The 19,402-nt window shown below is 48.8% G+C and overlaps 7 protein-coding genes across 7 annotated transcripts; 5 read left to right on the top strand and 2 right to left on the bottom strand.

The window, feature by feature from the left end:
• Nucleotides 1-725: 725 nt before the first annotated feature.
• HD556DRAFT_1315135 (uncharacterized protein) lies at nucleotides 726-1,532 on the top strand (the record flags this gene model as incomplete). The annotated part of the gene is made up of 4 exons (XM_041301089.1): nucleotides 726-821; nucleotides 874-1,059; nucleotides 1,120-1,274; nucleotides 1,325-1,532. The coding sequence occupies 4 exons, from the start codon at nucleotides 726-728 to the stop codon at nucleotides 1,530-1,532; spliced, it is 645 nt and encodes a 214-aa protein (XP_041151862.1).
• A 1,648-nt stretch (nucleotides 1,533-3,180) lies between these two features.
• Nucleotides 3,181-5,736, top strand: HD556DRAFT_1464862 (putative pre-mRNA splicing factor; the record flags this gene model as incomplete). The annotated part of the gene is made up of 5 exons (XM_041308334.1): nucleotides 3,181-3,315; nucleotides 3,369-3,626; nucleotides 3,682-4,373; nucleotides 4,425-4,701; nucleotides 4,756-5,736. The coding sequence occupies 5 exons, from the start codon at nucleotides 3,181-3,183 to the stop codon at nucleotides 5,734-5,736; spliced, it is 2,343 nt and encodes a 780-aa protein (XP_041151861.1).
• A 1,805-nt stretch (nucleotides 5,737-7,541) lies between these two features.
• On the bottom strand, nucleotides 7,542-9,927 carry HD556DRAFT_1464861 (uncharacterized protein; the record flags this gene model as incomplete). Its single annotated transcript, XM_041308333.1, has 8 exons — nucleotides 7,542-8,137; nucleotides 8,187-8,598; nucleotides 8,648-8,758; nucleotides 8,811-8,840; nucleotides 8,904-8,933; nucleotides 8,986-9,105; nucleotides 9,151-9,729; nucleotides 9,784-9,927. 8 exons carry the CDS (start codon nucleotides 9,925-9,927, stop codon nucleotides 7,542-7,544), a joined length of 2,022 nt encoding a protein of 673 aa, XP_041151860.1.
• Nucleotides 9,928-10,152: 225 nt separating this feature from the next.
• On the top strand, nucleotides 10,153-11,143 carry HD556DRAFT_1451843 (uncharacterized protein; the record flags this gene model as incomplete). Its single annotated transcript, XM_041308043.1, has 6 exons — nucleotides 10,153-10,249; nucleotides 10,299-10,391; nucleotides 10,452-10,577; nucleotides 10,628-10,690; nucleotides 10,741-10,851; nucleotides 10,899-11,143. 6 exons carry the CDS (start codon nucleotides 10,153-10,155, stop codon nucleotides 11,141-11,143), a joined length of 735 nt encoding a protein of 244 aa, XP_041151859.1.
• Nucleotides 11,144-11,650: 507 nt separating this feature from the next.
• HD556DRAFT_1464856 (uncharacterized protein) lies at nucleotides 11,651-13,505 on the bottom strand (the record flags this gene model as incomplete). The annotated part of the gene is made up of 5 exons (XM_041308332.1): nucleotides 11,651-12,384; nucleotides 12,435-12,608; nucleotides 12,664-12,767; nucleotides 12,821-13,239; nucleotides 13,305-13,505. 5 exons carry the CDS (start codon nucleotides 13,503-13,505, stop codon nucleotides 11,651-11,653), a joined length of 1,632 nt encoding a protein of 543 aa, XP_041151858.1.
• Nucleotides 13,506-14,278: 773 nt separating this feature from the next.
• HD556DRAFT_1427899 (uncharacterized protein) lies at nucleotides 14,279-17,871 on the top strand. The gene is made up of 7 exons (XM_041304673.1): nucleotides 14,279-14,742; nucleotides 14,799-14,977; nucleotides 15,031-15,339; nucleotides 15,393-15,569; nucleotides 16,239-16,648; nucleotides 16,701-16,840; nucleotides 16,871-17,871. The coding sequence occupies exons 1-7, from the start codon at nucleotides 14,488-14,490 to the stop codon at nucleotides 17,651-17,653; spliced, it is 2,253 nt and encodes a 750-aa protein (XP_041151857.1). The 5' UTR covers nucleotides 14,279-14,487; the 3' UTR covers nucleotides 17,654-17,871.
• Nucleotides 17,872-17,971: 100 nt separating this feature from the next.
• On the top strand, nucleotides 17,972-19,063 carry HD556DRAFT_1427893 (uncharacterized protein). The gene is made up of 3 exons (XM_041304672.1): nucleotides 17,972-18,255; nucleotides 18,310-18,606; nucleotides 18,654-19,063. Exons 1-3 carry the CDS (start codon nucleotides 18,040-18,042, stop codon nucleotides 18,852-18,854), a joined length of 714 nt encoding a protein of 237 aa, XP_041151856.1. The 5' UTR covers nucleotides 17,972-18,039; the 3' UTR covers nucleotides 18,855-19,063.
• The last annotated feature ends 339 nt before the right edge of the window (nucleotides 19,064-19,402 follow it).

Genomic DNA, 19,402 nt, shown 5'->3' with positions numbered 1-19,402 from the left:
GAGTTATCTTGGCAGCACTTTGATCAAGTTACTCGGCAGTCGCTCCCTGGACCATCGTTCCATGACATGTCCCTCCACCTGCCCTTAGATTTTGATTATGATCCCTCCGTGTTTGACGTAACCACAGCGTCGACTTTTTCTGGCGTACTCACACCTGCTTTGGAGGAGGAGGGTGATGGCCTCTCGAATGCTGTGATCCTCCCTGCTAATCATCCTTTCGATGGGACACAACTTCCTCACAAAGACCTCCATTGGAGACAAAACTCACGAGAGGATCCACTGAGCAATGGCCAGAGGACAATGCTCAAAAGTTTGATGATAGACTCACCTTGGGCACGCCCATATAAGTTGGCAAGATACCTTTATGTAGGGTGTTTATTGGTCGGCATACCTGCCAACCCCTTTAATATGCCCGAGCCGGTGTCGAGGCAGTTGATTACAACCAGTTTTTTGAAAGCTCTGTTTTTCACCGGTCAAACATACGAATCGTTGTGTAATGAGAAATGTAAGTGTCCGCCTCCAATTCTCAACACCACTAACTAACATTGTGATTAGTGAGGGTCACGGACAAAGCTGGGAGGGAGACCCTCGTGGATTGGTCATATTTGCGCAATAGAGTACGTTCGTTTGTCGGTTTACCTTCAGTCACCATTAAACGTTTTCCACAGTTCCCGGACTTATACATAGAATTTACTTCTGAGCTACGTAAGGTCGCCAGAGGTAGCATGAATGTTACGGATGGATTCGTGACCCACGAAACCCACCGGAAACAGAAGATCCTCGACTTGATTAGTTTGTTCGACTCAGGGGACCTAAACCTGGTAAGAACCTGCAAATTCATATCAAATAGAAACTTGAGACTTTGTCTATCAGATACAACGAGCCCTCACGGAGCTTATTGTCACACAGGCCTTCCGGGAAGTGCTCTGGGCTTCGTTACTCCGACCTATCGCCGAATTAGCTGAAGGAAAGGTTAGATTGGCAGATCTATACCCTGACGCTGTACAATCTTGGACAGGTTATCTACAAAAAGGTGTTGTCGGTGTACTCAGCACCCTCGTGAGCTTTTACTTATTTGCTCGTCGGACGTCAATGACCAAATTTGTGCTTATGTATCAGATGTTTCAAGGGTTAACTCATCCCCCACAAAGCAACTCTCACTTGAAGGCTCCTGCGCTGTTTCCTATCATCATGACTGCCCTCGATAACATGTACAAACATCCAGGCGACTTCAGCGTCTTCTTCAAGGAAGCCCATGAGCTTCTTTTTCTCAAGTCAGTCTCCTTTAACATTGTAATCTTACTCATCCGTCTCATCCATTTAGGGAGGAAAACGTCTTAGTTTTGGAGCCTAAGCATGGAATTCCCAAAGTAATGTCAGACGGCCAGAGGAAGACCCTTGAAGACGTCAGGCCCATAGAAGTCAAGTCTGTCATAGATTTCGAAGTCCCCAACGCAGAATTAGCCTTTCCGGTTACTGGCATGGCGCAGATACACATTTCCTACTTCACACCGTCGACTATCTCACTTTGATCAACTTGAATATTGTACTCGTCATGATCTGAACGGTGTGCCTTCTGAATATTTTTGTACACGTGTATCTCAGAAATGAATTACCCTTTTACTCATTAGTAAAACGATCTCTGGTGTCGTATGAAAGCTCGACCGCCTCAAGTTCACATTCGCAAATTAGCGCCCACAAAGTTGTTTGTCATTGTTTTTGGTGTGCGACATACTCGCTGATTAGATCGATCAAAAATTGTTGTCAAATGCCCAATAAGGCATATTCACGGTAAGCCCATCAAGCCAAATCTCCTCCGATCGAATCAATCAACGCCTTCGTTAGAACATGTCCCGCGTTGTATACAGCCCAGAGAACGCAAGAAATGACGGAATCGTAAGCATCTCTTGTGTAATTTTGACGGCAAAGTCTCACATTTAACAGTCACAATTGGAGTTTTTGGCAGACTTGGTATGCATTTGTGTACCACGTCACTGCGTACCTGACTCTGATACCCGAGACCGCCACTCCGCGAACCCCGCTGTGGGATCATATGAGGCAATTGATGCGCCGTTTCACCGGCGGCTGCGCTCACGTACTGCAGCACATAAGATCGGCCGTGCAGAGGGTGAGTTCTTTGATTTACTTTGTAACTATCTATAGTCTCAAGTTCCTCTAAGATGTTTTAGAGTTCCAGAGATGAAGTACAGGCTCGGACTGCAACTATGACCATCACTCCATGATCTACTATACCCATCTCACCGCTGCAGGAATGTATCATGATCTCCCATTTCACCAATCACGAATACTGTATACTATAATAGCGCATAGCATACAGTGCAGGTACTACATAGCCTGATATTGACCTCCTGTTGTATCGTCTTACTCAAATCTTCCTAAAATCTTGCTGGTCATATTGAACTGAAACGTCCTACTAGTAGTACTTACATTTTTGCACGTTGATTCTGAATCACAAAAGATCTGAAGCGATAACCCATGTGTATTGATGTTTTGAAATATATTTCAAGCTTGAACCGATTGAAATATTGACACTTCCAAAAAAGGTAACGATATCCGCACTTCGACCATTTTAAAAGTAACCTTCAAAGTAAAACCGTTCGTCCAGATATAATGAGGCCTCGCAAGGCCCGCTGAAGCATCTCTCGGAGGCGTGACGTTGCTGAAAAGCGAACATCCCATGAAAGTCCCTGGAATGCCCACTGCGATCAAGAACTTTATTTTACGGTACGTCAAGAGCAAAGCTGATTAGTGGTGCTTAGGTCGATTGACTCATCTGTACTTGAAAGCAGAGCGGGAGAGGCAGCATGGGGTACTTGAAGGATGGACCGTACATCAGTGCGAAAGAGGCCGTTGCAATTTACACAGCAACTGTTCACGGGCTTGAGAGCCGCAAATTTGGTTCTATACCATTCCCGTAAGCAAGCGAGGCATGGTTTGCACATTTTGAACTTACCGTTTTCTCTAGCCCTCTGTTGTTCGGCGCCTGAGCCTTATAATCGGCGCTCTGGCCGCATGCGTCGTGCGCAGGACATACCTCTGGTGAAGAACTGGTATCTGGAGCATTGTCCTCCTAACCAGCCAGTCAAAGTTCGCGTATCGTACCAGAAATTGCTCAAGTGTTTCGTCCTCAACGAACTCAAGAGTTGACCTGAGAAGGCAATGACTAAAAAGAATCTCTTTTGGCAGTTAAAGGCGACGAAGTTCTTTCAGATGACAAAACTTGACTGGGTGGAAGCCGGTTTGCAGGTGTGCAGACAAGGGTATAACATGCTTAATCTCCTTATCCACAGAAAGGTAAGCCTTCTTAGAGACCGCCGGGGTACATTGAAGCTAATTTTTATTTTCAGAACTTGAACTACTTGCATCTCGACTATAACATGAACTTGAAGCCAGTGAAGACGCTTACTACGAAGGAGCGCAAAAAGTCTCGCTTCGGAAACACCTTCCACTTATGTCGCGAGATTCTGCGCCTTACAAAGCTTGTTGTTGATGCTCATGTTCAGTTCCGCCTTGGCAATGTCGATGCTTTCCAGCTTGCAGACGCACTGCAGTATATCTTTGCGCACATTGGGGCATTGACTGGTATGTACCGGTACAAGTACAAGGTTTGCATAATCTCGGTTATAGGCGAAATTTATTTTGTTAATTTTATTCATCCAGCTCATGAGACAAGTTCGCATGACAAAAGATCTCAAGCACTTGATCTACTACCGCTTTAATACTGGCCCTGTTGGCAAGGGTCCTGGAAATGGCTTCTGGGCTCCTGGCTGGCGTGTCTGGCTCTTCTTCATGCGAGGCATTGTACCGTTACTCGAGCGCTGGCTTGGTAACCTCCTCGCGCGTCAGTTCGAGGGACGCAACAGCAAGGGCATTGCGAAGACTGTGACAAAGCAACGTGTCGAGTCTCACTATGACCTCGAGTTACGTGCGGCTGTCATGCATGACATTCTCGACATGATGCCTGAGTCTATTAAACAAAACAAGTCGAAGACGATTTTGCAGCATCTCTCGGAGGCGTGGCATTGCCGGAAAGCGAACATTCCATGGAAAGTCCCTGGAATGCCCACTGCAATTGAGAACATCATTCTGCAGTACATCAAGAGCAAAGCTGATTGGTGGTGCTTGGTTGCACATTATAATCGGGAGCGTATCCGTCGAGGTGCTACAGTTGATAAGGCAGTAGTGAAGAAAAATCTGGGTCGGCTGACACGCCTGTACTTGAAAGCAGAGCAGGAAAGGCAGCATGGGTACTTGAAGGATGGGCCGTACATCAGTGCGGAGGAGGCCGTTGCAATTTACACAGCGACTGTTCACTGGCTTGAGAGCCGTAAATTTGCTCCTATACCATTCCCGTAAGCAAGTGAGGCATGGTTTGCACATTTTAAACTTACTGTTTGCTCTAGCCCTCTGTCATACAAGCACGATACGAAATTGCTTGTACTTGCACTTGAAAAACTGAAGGAGGCTTACTCAGTCAAGGGTCGTCTTAATCAGTCGCAGCGTGAGGAGCTTGCCCTCATTGAACAGGCATATGACAATCCGCACAAATGTCTGTCGCGCATCAAGCGATTGCTTCTTACCCAGCGTGCGTTCAAGGAGGCTGGTATTGAGTCCTTTGACACGTACGACAAACTCATTCCGTGCTACAACATTGAGCCCGTTGAGAAGATCACCGACGCCGTAGGTTTCAGCATTTACTCCGTTATATGCCATGCTGACGTTGATACTTTACAGTATCTCGATCAATTCCTCTTCTTCGAGGCAGATAAAAGAGGGTTGTTCCCTGCCTGGATCAAACCTGCCGACACGGAGCCACCGCCGTTGCTTGTGTACAAGTGGTGCCAAGGCATCAACAACTTGACAGATATCTGGGAGACGAGCGAGGGTGAGTGCAACGTGATGATGGAGACCGTCTTCTCCAAGGTGTATGAGAAGATCGACCTGACCCTGCTGAACCGTCTCCTCCGTCTCATTCTTGATCACAACTTGGCAGACTACATCACCGCGAAGAACAACACCGTGCTGACCTACAAGGACATGGCACATACGAATGCATTCGGTCTCATCCGTGGTCTTCAGTTCTCTGCCTTCGTCTTCCAGTACTACGATCTCGTCCTTGATCTCCTCATTCTTGGCTTGCAGCGAGCTAGCGAGATGGCGGGTCCTCCACAGATGCCTAACAACCTTTTGCAGTATCGCAACTCGGCAACCGAGACTCGTCACCCCATCCGCTTATACTCCCGTTATGTTGATCGCTTACACATTCTCTTCCACTTCAGCGTGGATGAGGCAAGGGACTTGATCCAACGCTATCTTAGCGCCAACCCTGACCCGACCAACAACAACGTCATCGGGTATAACAACAAACACTGCTGGCCTCGAGATTGTTGTATGCGTCTCATCAAACATGACATTAACCTTGGAAGAGCAGTTTTCTGGAACGTTAAGAACAGCCTGCCGCGCTCACTCACCACCATCGAGTGGGAGGCCACCTTTGTCAGCGTTTACTCGAAGGACAACCCACAGTTGTTGTTCTCGATGTGCGGGTTCGAGGTCCGTATCTTGCCCAAGATTAGGACGATGGGTGGCGAGCAGTTCTCGTCGAAGGACGCTGTGTGGAATCTCACCAACGAGCAGACCAAAGAGAGAACTGCGCAGGCATTCCTCCGTGTCTCCGATGACAGTGTCCAGCAATTCAATAACCGTATTTGTTAGGTCCTTATGAGCTCCGGTTCCACCACTTTCTCGAAGATCGTCAACAAGTGGAACACTGCGTTGTGTTACAACATGCTACATGAGTCCCCTCTGCCACCTCTGCCCTCTGCCACCTTGCATGGCAACGACACGATACGAGCCCCTTCAGTGACAAATTCCATATTATACGGGCCACCCGACCTACATAATATCCCGTATGAGACGGGCCAGCGGATTATGGGCCCATGTTGTGTATATTCTCGATGATGACGGATGGGCCGGGACACATTATTTCCGATGGAGATGGGTGGGCCCATGTATGCCAATGATATATATATCCTTGATGTTGACGGATGGGCCGGGGGAATATGATCATTCATGGAGATGGGTGGGCCCATCAGGGTAATATGTAGAGTAGGATATTATAGACAGCTGGGCTGAAGAGAGATGTAAGGCAAATATTGTTATATAGACGGGTGGGCCGACGGGGGTGTATTACATATATGGGTGGGCCAAGGTAGGGGAATATTACATAGATGGGTGGGCTGATGCGGGGTGTATTACATATACAGGTGGGCCGACATAAAAAGTATTACATATACGGGTGGGCCGACGAAAGGGATATCAAATAGACGGGTGGGCCGAGGGTGTGATAAAATATTTATTACATAGACAGGTGGGCCGAGGTGGGGTATAATTATATAGACGGGTGGGCCGACGTAGTATGTATTATATAGACGGGTGGGCCAACATAGGATGTATTACATAGACGGGTGGGCCGACGTGGGGGATAATACATAGATGGGTGGGCTGATGTGGGGGAATTGTACATAGATGGGTACATATATGGGTGAGCCTGGATACGTATAAATGTCAACTTTTCAGTGCAAAACCCCAAACCGAGATTTACCAACCCCCGAAACCCGAAATTGTGGACTGCCGGGTGTCGGGTTTCGGGGTTCGGGGGTCCCGGAACTCGGAACTCGGTATGTGAGACAAAAATATATTTCATACACGGGTAAGTCAATGTGTCCGTCAATAAACTCGATTGTAAAGTATATTTTATTGATCTCCCCAAATTTCCCAAGTTCCGAGTTCCGAGTTCCGGGACCCCCAAACCCCGAAACCCGGCAGTCCACAATTTCGGGGTTCGGGAGTTGGGTCCCGGCACTCGGAACTCGGTATGTGAGACAAGCAAAATATATTTCAAACACGGGTAAGTCAATGTGTCCATCAATCACCCGAACCCCGAAATTGTGGACTGCCGGGTTTCGGGGTTCGGGGGTCCCGGAACTCGGAACTCGGAACTTGGGAAATTTGGGGAGATCAATAAAATATAATTTACAATCGAGTTGATTGACGGACACATTGACTTACCCGTGTTTGAAATATATTTTGCTTGTCTCACATACCGAGTTCCTAGTTCCGGGACCCAACTCCCGAACCCCGAAATTGTGGACTTCCGGGTTTCGGGGTTCGGGGGTCCCGGAACTCGGAACTCGGTATGAGACAACAAAAATATATTTCGGGGGTTGGAGGTTAGTAAAATGTTTATAGATATACGGAGGTTGATAGAAACATGTTTGAAAAATGTCGTTCGTCTCAAATGTCAAATCCTGAGTTCCGGGCTTTGGGACTCGGCACCCGGCACCCGGCACTCGGGGTTCGGCACTGAAAATTTGACATTCGGGTGTTAGGGTGTAGGGTGATATCTACCTCAATCTACAGTTTCGAGTTCTGGATATCGGGACTGATTATTGAATCATTCAATTGTGGCATAGGTAACATGCATTGAAAAAGATTTATGTACATCAATCACTGAGCAATTATGTAGCCATTGCAACCTCCTCACCAGGAAGATCAACATTCCCCTCAACATCCATATCCTCATCAGAGGAATCATATTCTGGCAGGAGGTTACCTTGTTCATTAGGGACCACAATATCGCCGGAGGATTCTGGCAAGAGGTTGCCTGGTTCATCCGGGAGCACAATTTCGCCGGAGGATTGTGGACCCTCAGGCTGAACTTGGGTGGGCTCAACATTGAGACCTACCATAGCAGATCCATCCTCAACCATCAAGGGTGTGGGTTCCATGACTGACATGTCCAAATCAATGAGGTTGGAAAGTGTGGAGGGGAGGGGTGAAATGGACGGGGGGGGACCAGATTGATCAAGCAAGATTGTTGCATCGGCCGGTGTGTCCGGAAGTGAAAATGAAGGGTGCGGGTCGACCATCGTGCGCCGGAGGCTCTCATGGAGGCATTGGAGGGTATCAATCTTAGCATCCTGCTCCTGCACCCGAGCCTCAAGAATAGCGATGCGAGCTGCACCATCCCGAATCGCGATTGCCATGGAATGGAGATCAGGCATGGGAACATCTAGTGCTGCACGAGGCACTGCGGAACTCGAAGACCGAACAGCTAAGTAAAAAATAAGGTCAGCCGGTCATCAAAAGTGTGGGTGACTTACGAGCTGGCACAGGTGCAGGTGCAGGTGCAGGGGCAGGTGCAGGTGCAGGTGCAGGTGCAGGTGTCTTCTTGGTAGTGATGGTCTTGCTGCGACCACGTGACTGCACCTGGGGTGTACTTGCAGCAGGGATGGCCGGAGTTCGGGACGGGCCACGAGATTGACTACGAGTCCGGGCCCTTGACCTGGAGGGAGACGGAGCAGTGGATGGAGCAGGGGCAGGTGTCTTGGAACGCGTCCGTCCCGTGGTAGACTTCCCTCGGGTCCGTTTGGGCGGGGATCCCAGAGATGCCGGGTTGCATTTGATCTTCTTGGTGGAGCAGCGGATGCAAGACAGGCAGGGGAGGCTGGACCTCTTGTCCAAACGAGTCGCACAGGGCCAATTCTCCTTGACGCAATAATGGCAGGGGTTGTTCTGTGGTATCCGTTAGTAGATGTACTAGGGGAATTAATTGAGCACTCACTGGGCCGGGAATGGTGATATCAAATGTGGTAGTGGCCGGAGGGTCACCGTCCGAAGCGCTGGAAGTATCACCAGTGGACTCCTCAACTTCCGGACGACTGCCGGAGGTTGCCTGATAAATTGTAAGTACACATGTGAGTTCCGGGCGAGCTTGTAAGACTTACCCGAGCCTCCGGACGACTGATGGGAGATTCCTAATGCGATGGGCATGAGTAAGAATAATACATGCGAGTTCCGGACCTGTCCGGAAAACTCACCATGACCTCCGGACGTTTGCCGGCAGTCAGCTGTGGACACATGAGCATATATATGAGTTCCGGACGACTAAATCAGACTTACCGAAGCAGGCCCAAATGATTGCTTCTTGGGGGAACCAGGTGAACGAGGCGACTGGGGTTTCCTTACAACAATGGTGGAGAGCTGGGAAAGGACGACCTCTGGCACTCCACGCGAAATCGGCTACAACAAATTGAGAGCATGTCACAAATGAGCCAGAACACATACCTGAACAATTGGGTCTTCATCATCTTCCGACTCCACAAACGGCTTTGACTTGGGGAGTCCAGTTGACTTGACACGCTTGTGACCCTTCATCGCCGACTTCGGAGGTTGGGAGGAGTGTCCAGAAATCATGGGGGACTTCCTCTTGTTGCTCCCTCCGACTTCCGGCTCCAAGTCAACAGAAATGGCCTTACCTTTCCCTTTGTCCCGGAACTCGGAGGTCGTCTTGCCGGAAGGTCCGGCGACATTGCCGGCGACGACGGGAGGGGAGTGAATGACAGTGGCGGGGGAAGGGACAGGTGCGGGGGAAGGGACAGGTGGAGACGGAAGATTGACAGTCAGTGGGCCAGTGGAAGGATTAGAAACAACAGGGAGATCACAGGAATTGTCACCCAACGCCTCCCAGGCACGGACCTGCTTGCGCCAGGCGTGTCTAGCCACCCAGGGATCATCATGGCCAATGCTGTGCCAGTTGGGCAACACCTGGGGAGTCATGGAACGCACCCTCATCAGCTCCTTAGAACAGGAAGCCACAATGCCAGGGATGTAATCCCCTTTCTCATGCACCCGGATGATGTCAGCCTACCTGGATATTAGAAACATCAATGGTAAACTAATTTAATAAGTGCAACTTACCAACAGATTGGTGACCTGCCTTGCCAGAGCAATGTGGATGTGCACTGAGCTGGCCGGGACGTGCTGGGCGCCGGCAATGACGCCCACAAGTTGAGCAGTGGATGCCTTGAGGTCGGCCAATGAAGATTGAACTGGAGTAGACATTTGGATTGAGTTGACAGATGTGAGAATGTTGAAAGCAGGGTGAAATCTGTTATCACTAGAATGAAGTTTCAAAGAAACAATACAATTGAAGGACAATGTTGAAAATCGTTGATTGTTTGTCTTTGTTTGGTCATGGTTCAACTTTCGGCAATCGCCGGCCATGTGTTGAACTTCAACGTTATCTGTTATCAATCAGTTCATCAGTTCATCAGCTCATCAGATATCATGAGCTCTCAACCTGGGGTCAGATTTCATGACCCTCCGGTCACTGAATACACCTCAATGGATGTGGATGAGACCTCCCAGTCCCGGATGTCCCTTGGTATGTTTTGTTTCTGCTGATTTCAGTGAATTGATCTTACATGGTTTAGATCCATTAGATGATATATACCTTGGGCCGGATGATGAGTTAGACTCTGATTCTGGGTCATCCGGTGGTCTGGATTCGTTAAATGCGATTCCCGGTATGTTTCTCAATTCAAATGTACATATTCTACATGTGGAAATCCATCACATACTTCCAGATCCATCATATCCGGCCCTGGCAGATGGACTGGCCCTGTACGATGACCCGGACTTATATCTTGGTCCGGAGGATACCTTTATTTCGTCTGATGATGCTCCGGCTGTACCCGATTTTCCTATGGCTGGTGAGGTTATTCTTTTCATCTCATGTTCATTTTTCATGGCATTTCCCCAGTGAATGAATCGACTCCCGAACCTCATCCGGCCACTCCGGCTGTACCAGAGGCACCCATACCTTGTATGTGTATTCATATCATGTCATGTGTTCTATTCATGTTATCTCCCAAGCGAATTCAGAAACTCCCGAACGTCAATTGCCCGAGCCGGAACTCAACAATGACGAACTGCGTGCCATGGTTCAGGAGTTCATGCCAATCGGATCTTATGATCAAGCTGAAAGTATGTATACAACAGTTGATTATTTATCTCTGCTAATGTTCTGCAAGTTCAAACAATTGTAGATCGCCTGGGTGATTACGAACAGAGTCATGGAAATCTTCCTGCCCCTACAGTAGCACAACTTCTTGAGGCTGACAGACCATTCAGGATGGCATGGGCGGAAACATGCGACAAACTGCGGAAAGCAGATGCGGACCTCCGGAGGATGCAACGGGTAAGGGAGTCAACCTCCGAAATGCTGAAGGTATTAGATACCCTCATTGAGTTCTTTGAGGACTCAAGTAACATGTAAATATCAATCAATGTCTGATAGTAGACATATTGCAGTATACTTTACCTACTCAGTACTTAGTCCTTCCTCGCTGCCCGGTGTTCTGTGCTCGGTACTCCGTACTCGGTACTCGGTGCTCGGTGCCCGGTGATTGGGGTTCGGGGTTCGGTACTCGGGGTTCGGTGCAGTATACTTTGCCTGCTCAGTACTTAGTACTTGGTACTTGTATACTTTACCTACTCAGTACTTAGTCCTTGGTACTTGTATACTCCACCTACTCAGTCCTCGCTGCCCGGTGTTCTGTGCTCGGTACTCAGTACTCGGTACTCGGTACTCGGTACTCAGTACTAGGTGCTCGGTGCCCGGTGATCGGGGTTCGGGGTTCGGAACTCGGGGTTCGGAACTCGGGGTTCGGTACTCGGGCCTTGGTACTGGAGATTTGGGATTTAAGATTAGGTCGTTAGTACTTTGACATATACACAATAGCACATATGACATTACACATGACGGCAGGAAGATATATCTACATTAAGTGCGTCCCCGTGCTCTGGTTACTCTAGGTGTACTGTCTACTGGCATTTGCAACTTACTCCGGGTTGTCCTCGTGGATGGTTCAGCTGTGACTTTCTTGCCCCGCCCCCTTTTCTGTGCCGGCGGCATGATACTCTCTTCCATTTCAACATCCTCTCTAACTTCTCTGGTCGCGTCTTCAGTTAACCCAGCAAGGAGGTCGCCCATTCTTGATGTCAGTAATGCACCTTTTTTGGCCGGCTTGGCCCGGCGAGGCTTTGGAATTGCACGTGGGACTGCCGTCCCTTTTGGTGTAGGACCTCCCATCCTGGGTTTCATCAGCGGATGTCTCCCGTCAGCCAGGTCATCATCCACATCATCCTCCATATGATTAGTGGCACTCTCCTTATCACTCTCGGCTTCTGTCGACGAATCCCGAGGCCCTCGGATGGGAACCCTCTGCTGCTTTCTCACTATACTAGTCTGAGGAGAAGGCGACTTGCCAGATATGACAGATGGTACCATGTCCCCATCTTTGTTCTTCCATGCTTTGAACAGAAATGTGGGACCTTCTCCTGTTTCCTGCCGAGCATGCCAGAAATGGAGCAAGGCAGTCGTGTCCCAATTTTGCAGCTTTGAAGGCTCCTTCAAGTCAACATCTGCCGGAAGATACGTCCGGGCCACGAAGTCATCCTGACTTTGTACAATGGCACTCCATGGTACAACCGCCTTGTCCTTCCCGGAACATATCCCTGTGTCCATGCATTGAACAATTTGTCAGATGATGCAACGAGAAACTCACGATAGTGCGATGTAAGAAAGGCCCTCACTATGGCCTTCTTCTCCTCAAGTTTTGTGTCAGTGATGTCGGGAAGGAGTGGCATACCCTCCCCGTCCATTTCGAGTTCGAAAGCTGGTTTTCGAATTCTTTTTCGACCTCCCTTGACCTGACGTCCTCCATCCCGTGCCCCGGCACCTATCATCTTGATGCTCAACATGTTCAATCTGGTATACATGGTTCAAACACTCACCGAACTGTTCCTGCGCGTACTCCTGCCACACTGGCTCAATGTCCTCCCAGTCCTTCGTCTTCATGAAGCTGTCCCCGTCTCCTAAGGCCTCGTTATCATCATGCCTGCATGAATATTTTCAGATGAAAGATCCATGTCAATGGGTAAATGTACTCACATCCCGAACAGCACCTCTCCCTTTTCATTCTTCCAAGCCGACATCACAAAAACTCTCATCCCACATTGCCTCCACATCTCGTTCGAAAAGTGCTCCATATATGCCGGACCCTTCTTACGGGCGACTTGTGCTTGTATCTCCGGAGGCGGACAGTTGTTGGACCACTCTTCCGCTGTTTCTTTCGCCTTCTCCAACTCGTCGTCGTCCAATTCAGCCATGACTCTCTTCACCGCCGCCTGATAATGTTTGAACATACCAGGATCTCCGGGCTTTACCCCCGACTCGTCCTCAATCCTCTTCAGCACCTCTTCGCGTTTCTGCTGGTAGACCACCATCCTGGGCGTCAATTTCCTCCCATACTTGATGGTGTCCTTCCTTTCCTTCTTTTTCTTGTTGTTGAACAACCAAGTCTTGTACACCTAAGATTTGATGAAAAAATGTGATGTTGAAAATTTAGTTTTTCAACGCAACAAAGGAGCATCACCTGCTTCCTCTTTTTCCATTGTTTTTGGTCCACCTTAGGAGCAAACAACCTGGCCGCCCTTGCTATGGCAGTGAAAATCCCCCTCTTCTCACTCCTTTTGGCGGCAGTCCACTCAGGAAGGTAGTTCTTCAACTCCAAAATCTCCTTGTCTGTGAGCTTCTGAGACTGTGGTTGACGCGCCCTGTGTCTTCCGGAAGTCATGTTGGTGGAATGACCTGTTCTTGCCATAGTGAATCAGAATGCAGAACGGGCTGAGGATTTGCAAGGTAGAAGTATTAATGAATTGTGCGAAGTTGAACTTCGAGCAAAGCCTAATAATCTGTTAATCGGCCCATATTTGACAAGAATCCATTAATGGAAATGAATTTGTAATGAGCCAACAGGACTGCACAGCATCATATTGCAATAACAATTCATTACACCTGAGCTGATGCCTTGCTTGCAACATTAGTAAACAAGATGAAGATAGGTAGATGCACCCCAGTGCAAAAATCTCACAGGGTGGAAGCAAGGGGCAGCAAAGGTAGGAAGACTTGGGTCAAGGTCCCACTTGCAAGCACGAGGCGACATGCCTACAGGTCCATGCCTAACTCTCCCCCAGAATCACCAACAATTCAGCCTGTTGAGGCACCACCTCCTTGGGAAGACTTTCCTGACAATACTTATGAGCAGGACCAAGGCTCCTTTGAGCCTTTGCAACTCCCAAAAACCATGGCAAGTTCATGTACAATGTTGGAGTGTCATTTAAACTATGGCTAAGCATTCAAAAATACAGAGTCAAAATGACTACCTCAGGCAATGGCTGCCAAGGCAGGAATCATATCTACATCACCTCCTTGATCGAGAAGCTCCACCAGAAGACAGGAGATGCATCATCTGCGAACAGGATGGGGTGTACAAATGTCAAGATTGTCTTGGCGAGCCACTCTATTGCACGGGCTGTTGCAGGAGTCAACATCGTAGCAATCCTTTCCACTGGATCAGTCAATGGAATGGGCGATTCTTTGAGCGGAGTTGTCTCGCTCATGTGGGACTCATTATACACCTTGGCCATGATGGCAAACAATGTCCGGAGGTCACTGATCGGTGGAATTTGTTTGAAGAAGATGAACCTGAAGACCTGCTCGAGCCTGAAGATCTGCCATTTGTGTCCGGACCCGAGTTCCAGCCAAAGGAAAACACCATGGTCATTGTAGACAAGTCCGGAGTTCATCGCCTGGAGATTCGATGTTGTGAATGTCCGAATGCCATGAGTCCGGACATTCAAATGTTTCGACACAGATTTTTCCCTGCATCTTTCAACAGGCCAAAGACTGTGTTCACCTTCAGAGTGCTCAATGATTTTCTACTGGACAGCCTTGAATGCGGCACCTCGGCGATGAACTATTACAGCAAGCTCCGGCGAATGACCTCCAGCATGTTTCCACACCTTGTTCCGGTAATGCCTTACCCTCTTCATCTACTGGACATCATATTGACAAAGCACATTGCAAGGACCGATACAGAGAGCTCATGAGGGTCGCTCGACAGTGGAGGCAGTTGAAGACAATGAAATGGCATGGCTTTGGCCATCGTTCTGATAACCCGAGCACAGGAGAACTCGCATTATTTTGCCCGGCGTGTCCTCAGCCAGGGATTAATGTGCTGTTGTCAGAGGATGAATTGCTTGATGAGTGAGTCCTATTCTCAACCAATGTGGCCTCCATAATAATACTAGCGATCCAAGCTGGAAATACACCCGGTCATTTGTGATGGATGGAAATTTCAAAGCCGAACATCTGCATCCCATTAAGCCATTCGATGAAGTTTGGCTTTCCGATGGGCTTGGATTCATGGTAGGAAAGGACAGGTATAAAATGCATCTGGCAGAGGCTGCTGACATGGTGGAAAAATCAAGCTGCAACAACCACCGGGCAGTAAATCAAGCTAATGCTGCTCGGCACAAGCTGGAGTCCACCGGTATCGGGGGAGTTGCCTGTGCCAGACACGGTTGCTTTGTCCCTCACTCCATGGTGGATTTTCAGAAAGGCGAAAGGCAAGCCACATCCACCATTCCTCATTCACGAGTTAACCATGGGTCACTTGCAGACAAATGAACATGGACTACGCCCTTTGCGAGGCTTCCCGGCACAACATGGAAGGCATCACCAGGGCTGTCACCTTCTATGATATTAATTGTCAATACAACAAACACTTTCGGGTTCGGGTGGATCGAAGTCGATTTCTAGACATGGCACCACAACTAACCATCATTCCCGGAATTGGGTTGTGTTACAATAACATGTAACCGAGAACCCCTCCTACGGAGGTCATCATGACCTTAGCCCCTATCCCACCATATGCACCGTCTTGGAAGACTTACCGACTCAACGGAGACTCGTAGAGATGCCTAGAATGGCCTGGATGCCGTTAGATGACCTAGACCAGCCTAGGCAACATCTGGACGGACCTTGATGATCCTCGACCCGGATCATGAGGAAGCTCTGCCTCATGGTCAGAAGACAAGCCGCATGCCTCAGCATGCGCAGTTAGACTCAAAGGCATGCTACGCCTTGAGGACAGATAAGAGAGGCATGGTAAGCCTCATGTATAGATAATCGACCACATGGCATCAGATAAGATGCCCTTGTATAGACACACTTACAGCTACCTACCGAACGTAGTATTGGTCTGTGCACACGGACGACAGTATATAGAGCAGACAGAATCATGTATATTCCCTACTTGATTCTACTAGGTTTTCATCAGAACTTCCTCTGTGTGATCATCCCAATCACTCAGTCTAAGCCGCACCTTAAGGAAAGCCGACGCTACCTTAAGTGGAACCCCCGAACCTCTCATTCGAGAGAAGATCCCCGTCTCTCCAATAGCGAGCCCGCTATCAGATTAGGCAATCCGCCTAGGGAGAGCTCGAACTATCCTAGTCCGTAACAGGTTGTGGCACATTCATGGCCATCAGGACAGCTGCTATGTCCGACATGCTTCTAACTTTATTGAAGGCATTGGTCGGATCGATGGAGAGATCATGGAGACGCTATGGGCACGGCTCAATCTGATTTCCCCTGCTGCTCGGGGAATGTCATCTCCCCACCGAAAGGAATGCCTTGATTATCAGATGAATGACTCCAATTTCTGCAAGATGATTCGCATGAAAAGGACTCTATGCCGGAAATACAAGCTGGCGAGGAATGGCATCTCGGAAAGTGGAAAGGCATTCGACAGACTCGATGAAGCAGCACCCTCACATTTGAAGACAGAATGGTTAGCCAGGGAGAGGATAGCTCAGTCAAGCAGATTGAATGATCCTGCGGCGATGGATGAATATGAGATCAATATAAAAAAGGGTACGTTGAGTTCCATTGTCTCCATCGAGGTCGGAATTAATATTGCACTCAGCACCAAGCAAAAAGGAGATCGAGCTTAGATTATTAGAGGAGGGTAACGCCCGCAATGCAGCACCCTCTCGCAGATCTGTGGCGACGTGGATATCAACAGGGTTAGCAATTGAAGAGGCTCAGATTGCATTGCTCATCGAGGTCTGAAGGATCGGAAGAAGATCCACTGAGACACAGAGATTAGACATTGCCCGTCAACGCGATCGGCTCCAAGGCCAGATAGATGGATTTGCTCGGTCTGCTCTAACACATCTCGGGGAGGGATTTGATGCAGATGATGAACCTGAGGACTTGAACGTAGACATTCTAGATGATCTCGATGATGACCCGGCGGATTTCACAGAGACATCTCATACATGGACAAACTCTCCCGAGCTCACTGTAATCCCGTTGCCATCAAACCTGGGTGTTGATAGATGCAGACGATGCATGGCAGAGGATCTGATTCCCCTGGAGATGTCTCTTCGTGAAGGGCAGGCCAATGATGCCCTTCACAATCTCCGCATTTACCTTTGCAACAAGGCCATCCTGTTCCGAACAACCGTTCGGCAGGCCAAATCCCAGGCCCTGAAAACTCGAGCTTGGTCCCAGGTGACGTCGGTGCAGCAGGCAGTCTCCCTCCATGCCAGCATATATACAAAGACCAGGAAGCAAATGATGAAACTTGAGCCGGGGCAAGACCAGCTTCAGAAATACAAACCCCTGCTTCGCGAGCAACTCAAAATCAGCACTGCAGTGGGTGACCCAAATGCCCGAGGTCAACGAAATGAATCTTTGGCTTGGTTTTGGTCTGTTGAAGTCGACCTCAGGGGTCCCGATCAATCGTGGAATGAGGAATGTGAGTTCCTGCTTGCATGTCATATCCCACGGTTACCTGACTGGACCCATGCCAAGTTTACCAAGTCCATTGGCTGCGGGCAAAGGCACTACGAGATCGATGGAGGGAAGAAATGATATTGGTCAAATTGGAGATGGATTGGACATGTAAGTTCTTTTTGTGGAAAGCAACCCAATGGGGCGACCACATGCAGGAATCATTGGAGAACCGCCTTCCGAGTCACGGATGCTATGCCGGAAGGCAATTGCGAATGTATTCATTGCTCGCACAGGATGCGCAGGCAGCTTTTCAAGACCTACAAAATGTGTTGATAGAGGCTGGAGATGAATGAACATTGTTTTCTCATGAAGTCCCTTTTTCCACATACATAATTGAGGCCCGGGAATTGTCCGGGTCAGCCCATGTCGGAGTTTGAATTTCGTATCCATCCATCAGTGATTCTTATCTTCACATCTTCACCATCTTTCACTTGCATTGCCAGCACCATAGTCCTGTATTAGCCATGCCTGCAACTCCTGCATCCACTTCTGGCACTCTGAATGCCGGAAGCCATTACCGACCCCTGAAGCTGAGCCTTGGAACTATTTCCTGCACATTGGCAATGGCTGGATCGCGGGTCTGTGCATGCATCTCTCAATATCAGACGGAAGCTGCCAACAATGGTCTATCTTCTGACCGGATAAAGTATTTTAAAGCTGGGCTGCAATGGGAGATGAATGTATGTTACCACTGCCCTGATGACTTTGTTGGTCAATGCTAAAAATTTGAGCAGACTTTTGTCACACCACTCCTGCAGTACTCAGCTTCACAGAATATCGTGTCGGTTCTTCCGGTCCCTGTCGCTTATATCCTTAAGTTGTATCCCATGCTAACCTGGAACACGGTTCCGGACGACGTCTTTTCATTCCACCTCCTTTCATTTGATGATGAGGCAATTGCAGGACATCCGTCCCGGATTGTGTTTGCATATACATGTCCATGGTGGATGGGAAACACCACAATCCCGGATCAACCATGGCAGTGGGATGAAATAATGGCTTCCTGCGTCTCTCACTACCAGTATTGGGCGGTAAGATGTTAGCTGAATTGCCTTGATTGATGACTTATCTGTTCTAGCTTAATGTTGAGGATGATGCTTTGGTTCTTCCAGAGAAGTTGAGAAACACTTCGACTCCACCACTTATGGGACTGAGGTGGATTAAAGAACACATGGAAGCATTGATGGAGGAGCAAGATGAGGGCATCAAAGCCAAGATGGCAGAGGTGAAGATGTACACTGACATGTTAGAGAAATTGAGGAAAGGCAAAGGAGTGTAGTCCCATTCAGTGTTCATTGTATACAAGATGTAAAATATTCTATGCATTCAAAAATCTTGCACCCGAGTCCCGGAAGCCCAGGTCCCGAGTCCCGAATTTCGGAGTTCGGGGTTCGGCGACCCGGAGCTCGGCAACTGTGTTGGGTGTCAGGGTATCCGGAGCATTGGAGATAGCATGTGTCAGTATTTTGCGTTTCATGGTTCATGTTTGGCTGACACATGCGATCTCCAATGCTCCGGATACCCTGACACCCAACACAGTTGCCGAGCTCCGGGTCACCGAACCCCGAACTCCGAAATTCGGGACTCGGGACTCGGGTTTCGGGACTCGGGACCTGGGTTTCGGGACTCGGGACTCGGAGCTCGTGACCTGGGACTCGACAGTGTTCTGAATACCGAGTCCCTGATGCCCGATTCTATAATCACGAAAGATTCCATAATCACGAAAGATGAACCATGAAACGCAGAATACTGACACATGCTATCTCCAATGCTCCGGATACCCTGACACCCAACACAGTTGCCGAGCTCCGGGTCACCGAGTCCCGA

This window comes from Suillus plorans, assembly GCF_016647745.1.
Source record: "Suillus plorans strain S12 chromosome Unknown HD556scaffold_154, whole genome shotgun sequence".
NCBI classification, from domain to species: domain Eukaryota; kingdom Fungi; phylum Basidiomycota; class Agaricomycetes; order Boletales; family Suillaceae; genus Suillus; species Suillus plorans.
The sequence above is the reverse complement of the archived record's forward strand: the minus strand, read 5'-3'. Positions and strand labels throughout refer to the sequence as shown.

Coding starts and splice junctions, on each gene's coding strand:
- HD556DRAFT_1427893 (XM_041304672.1), top strand. CDS start 18,040: ATGCCTGCAACTCCTGCATCCACTTCTGGCACTCTGAATGCCGGAAGC. Junction 18,256..18,309: donor GGCTGCAATGGGAGATGAAT/GTATGTTACCAC, acceptor AAATTTGAGCAG/ACTTTTGTCACACCACTCCT. Junction 18,607..18,653: donor CTCACTACCAGTATTGGGCG/GTAAGATGTTAG, acceptor TATCTGTTCTAG/CTTAATGTTGAGGATGATGC.
- HD556DRAFT_1427899 (XM_041304673.1), top strand. CDS start 14,488: ATGGTCATTGTAGACAAGTCCGGAGTTCATCGCCTGGAGATTCGATGT. Junction 14,978..15,030: donor GAGGATGAATTGCTTGATGA/GTGAGTCCTATT, acceptor TAGCGATCCAAG/CTGGAAATACACCCGGTCAT. Junction 16,841..16,870: donor AGATTGCATTGCTCATCGAG/GTCTGAAGGATC, acceptor AGATCCACTGAG/ACACAGAGATTAGACATTGC.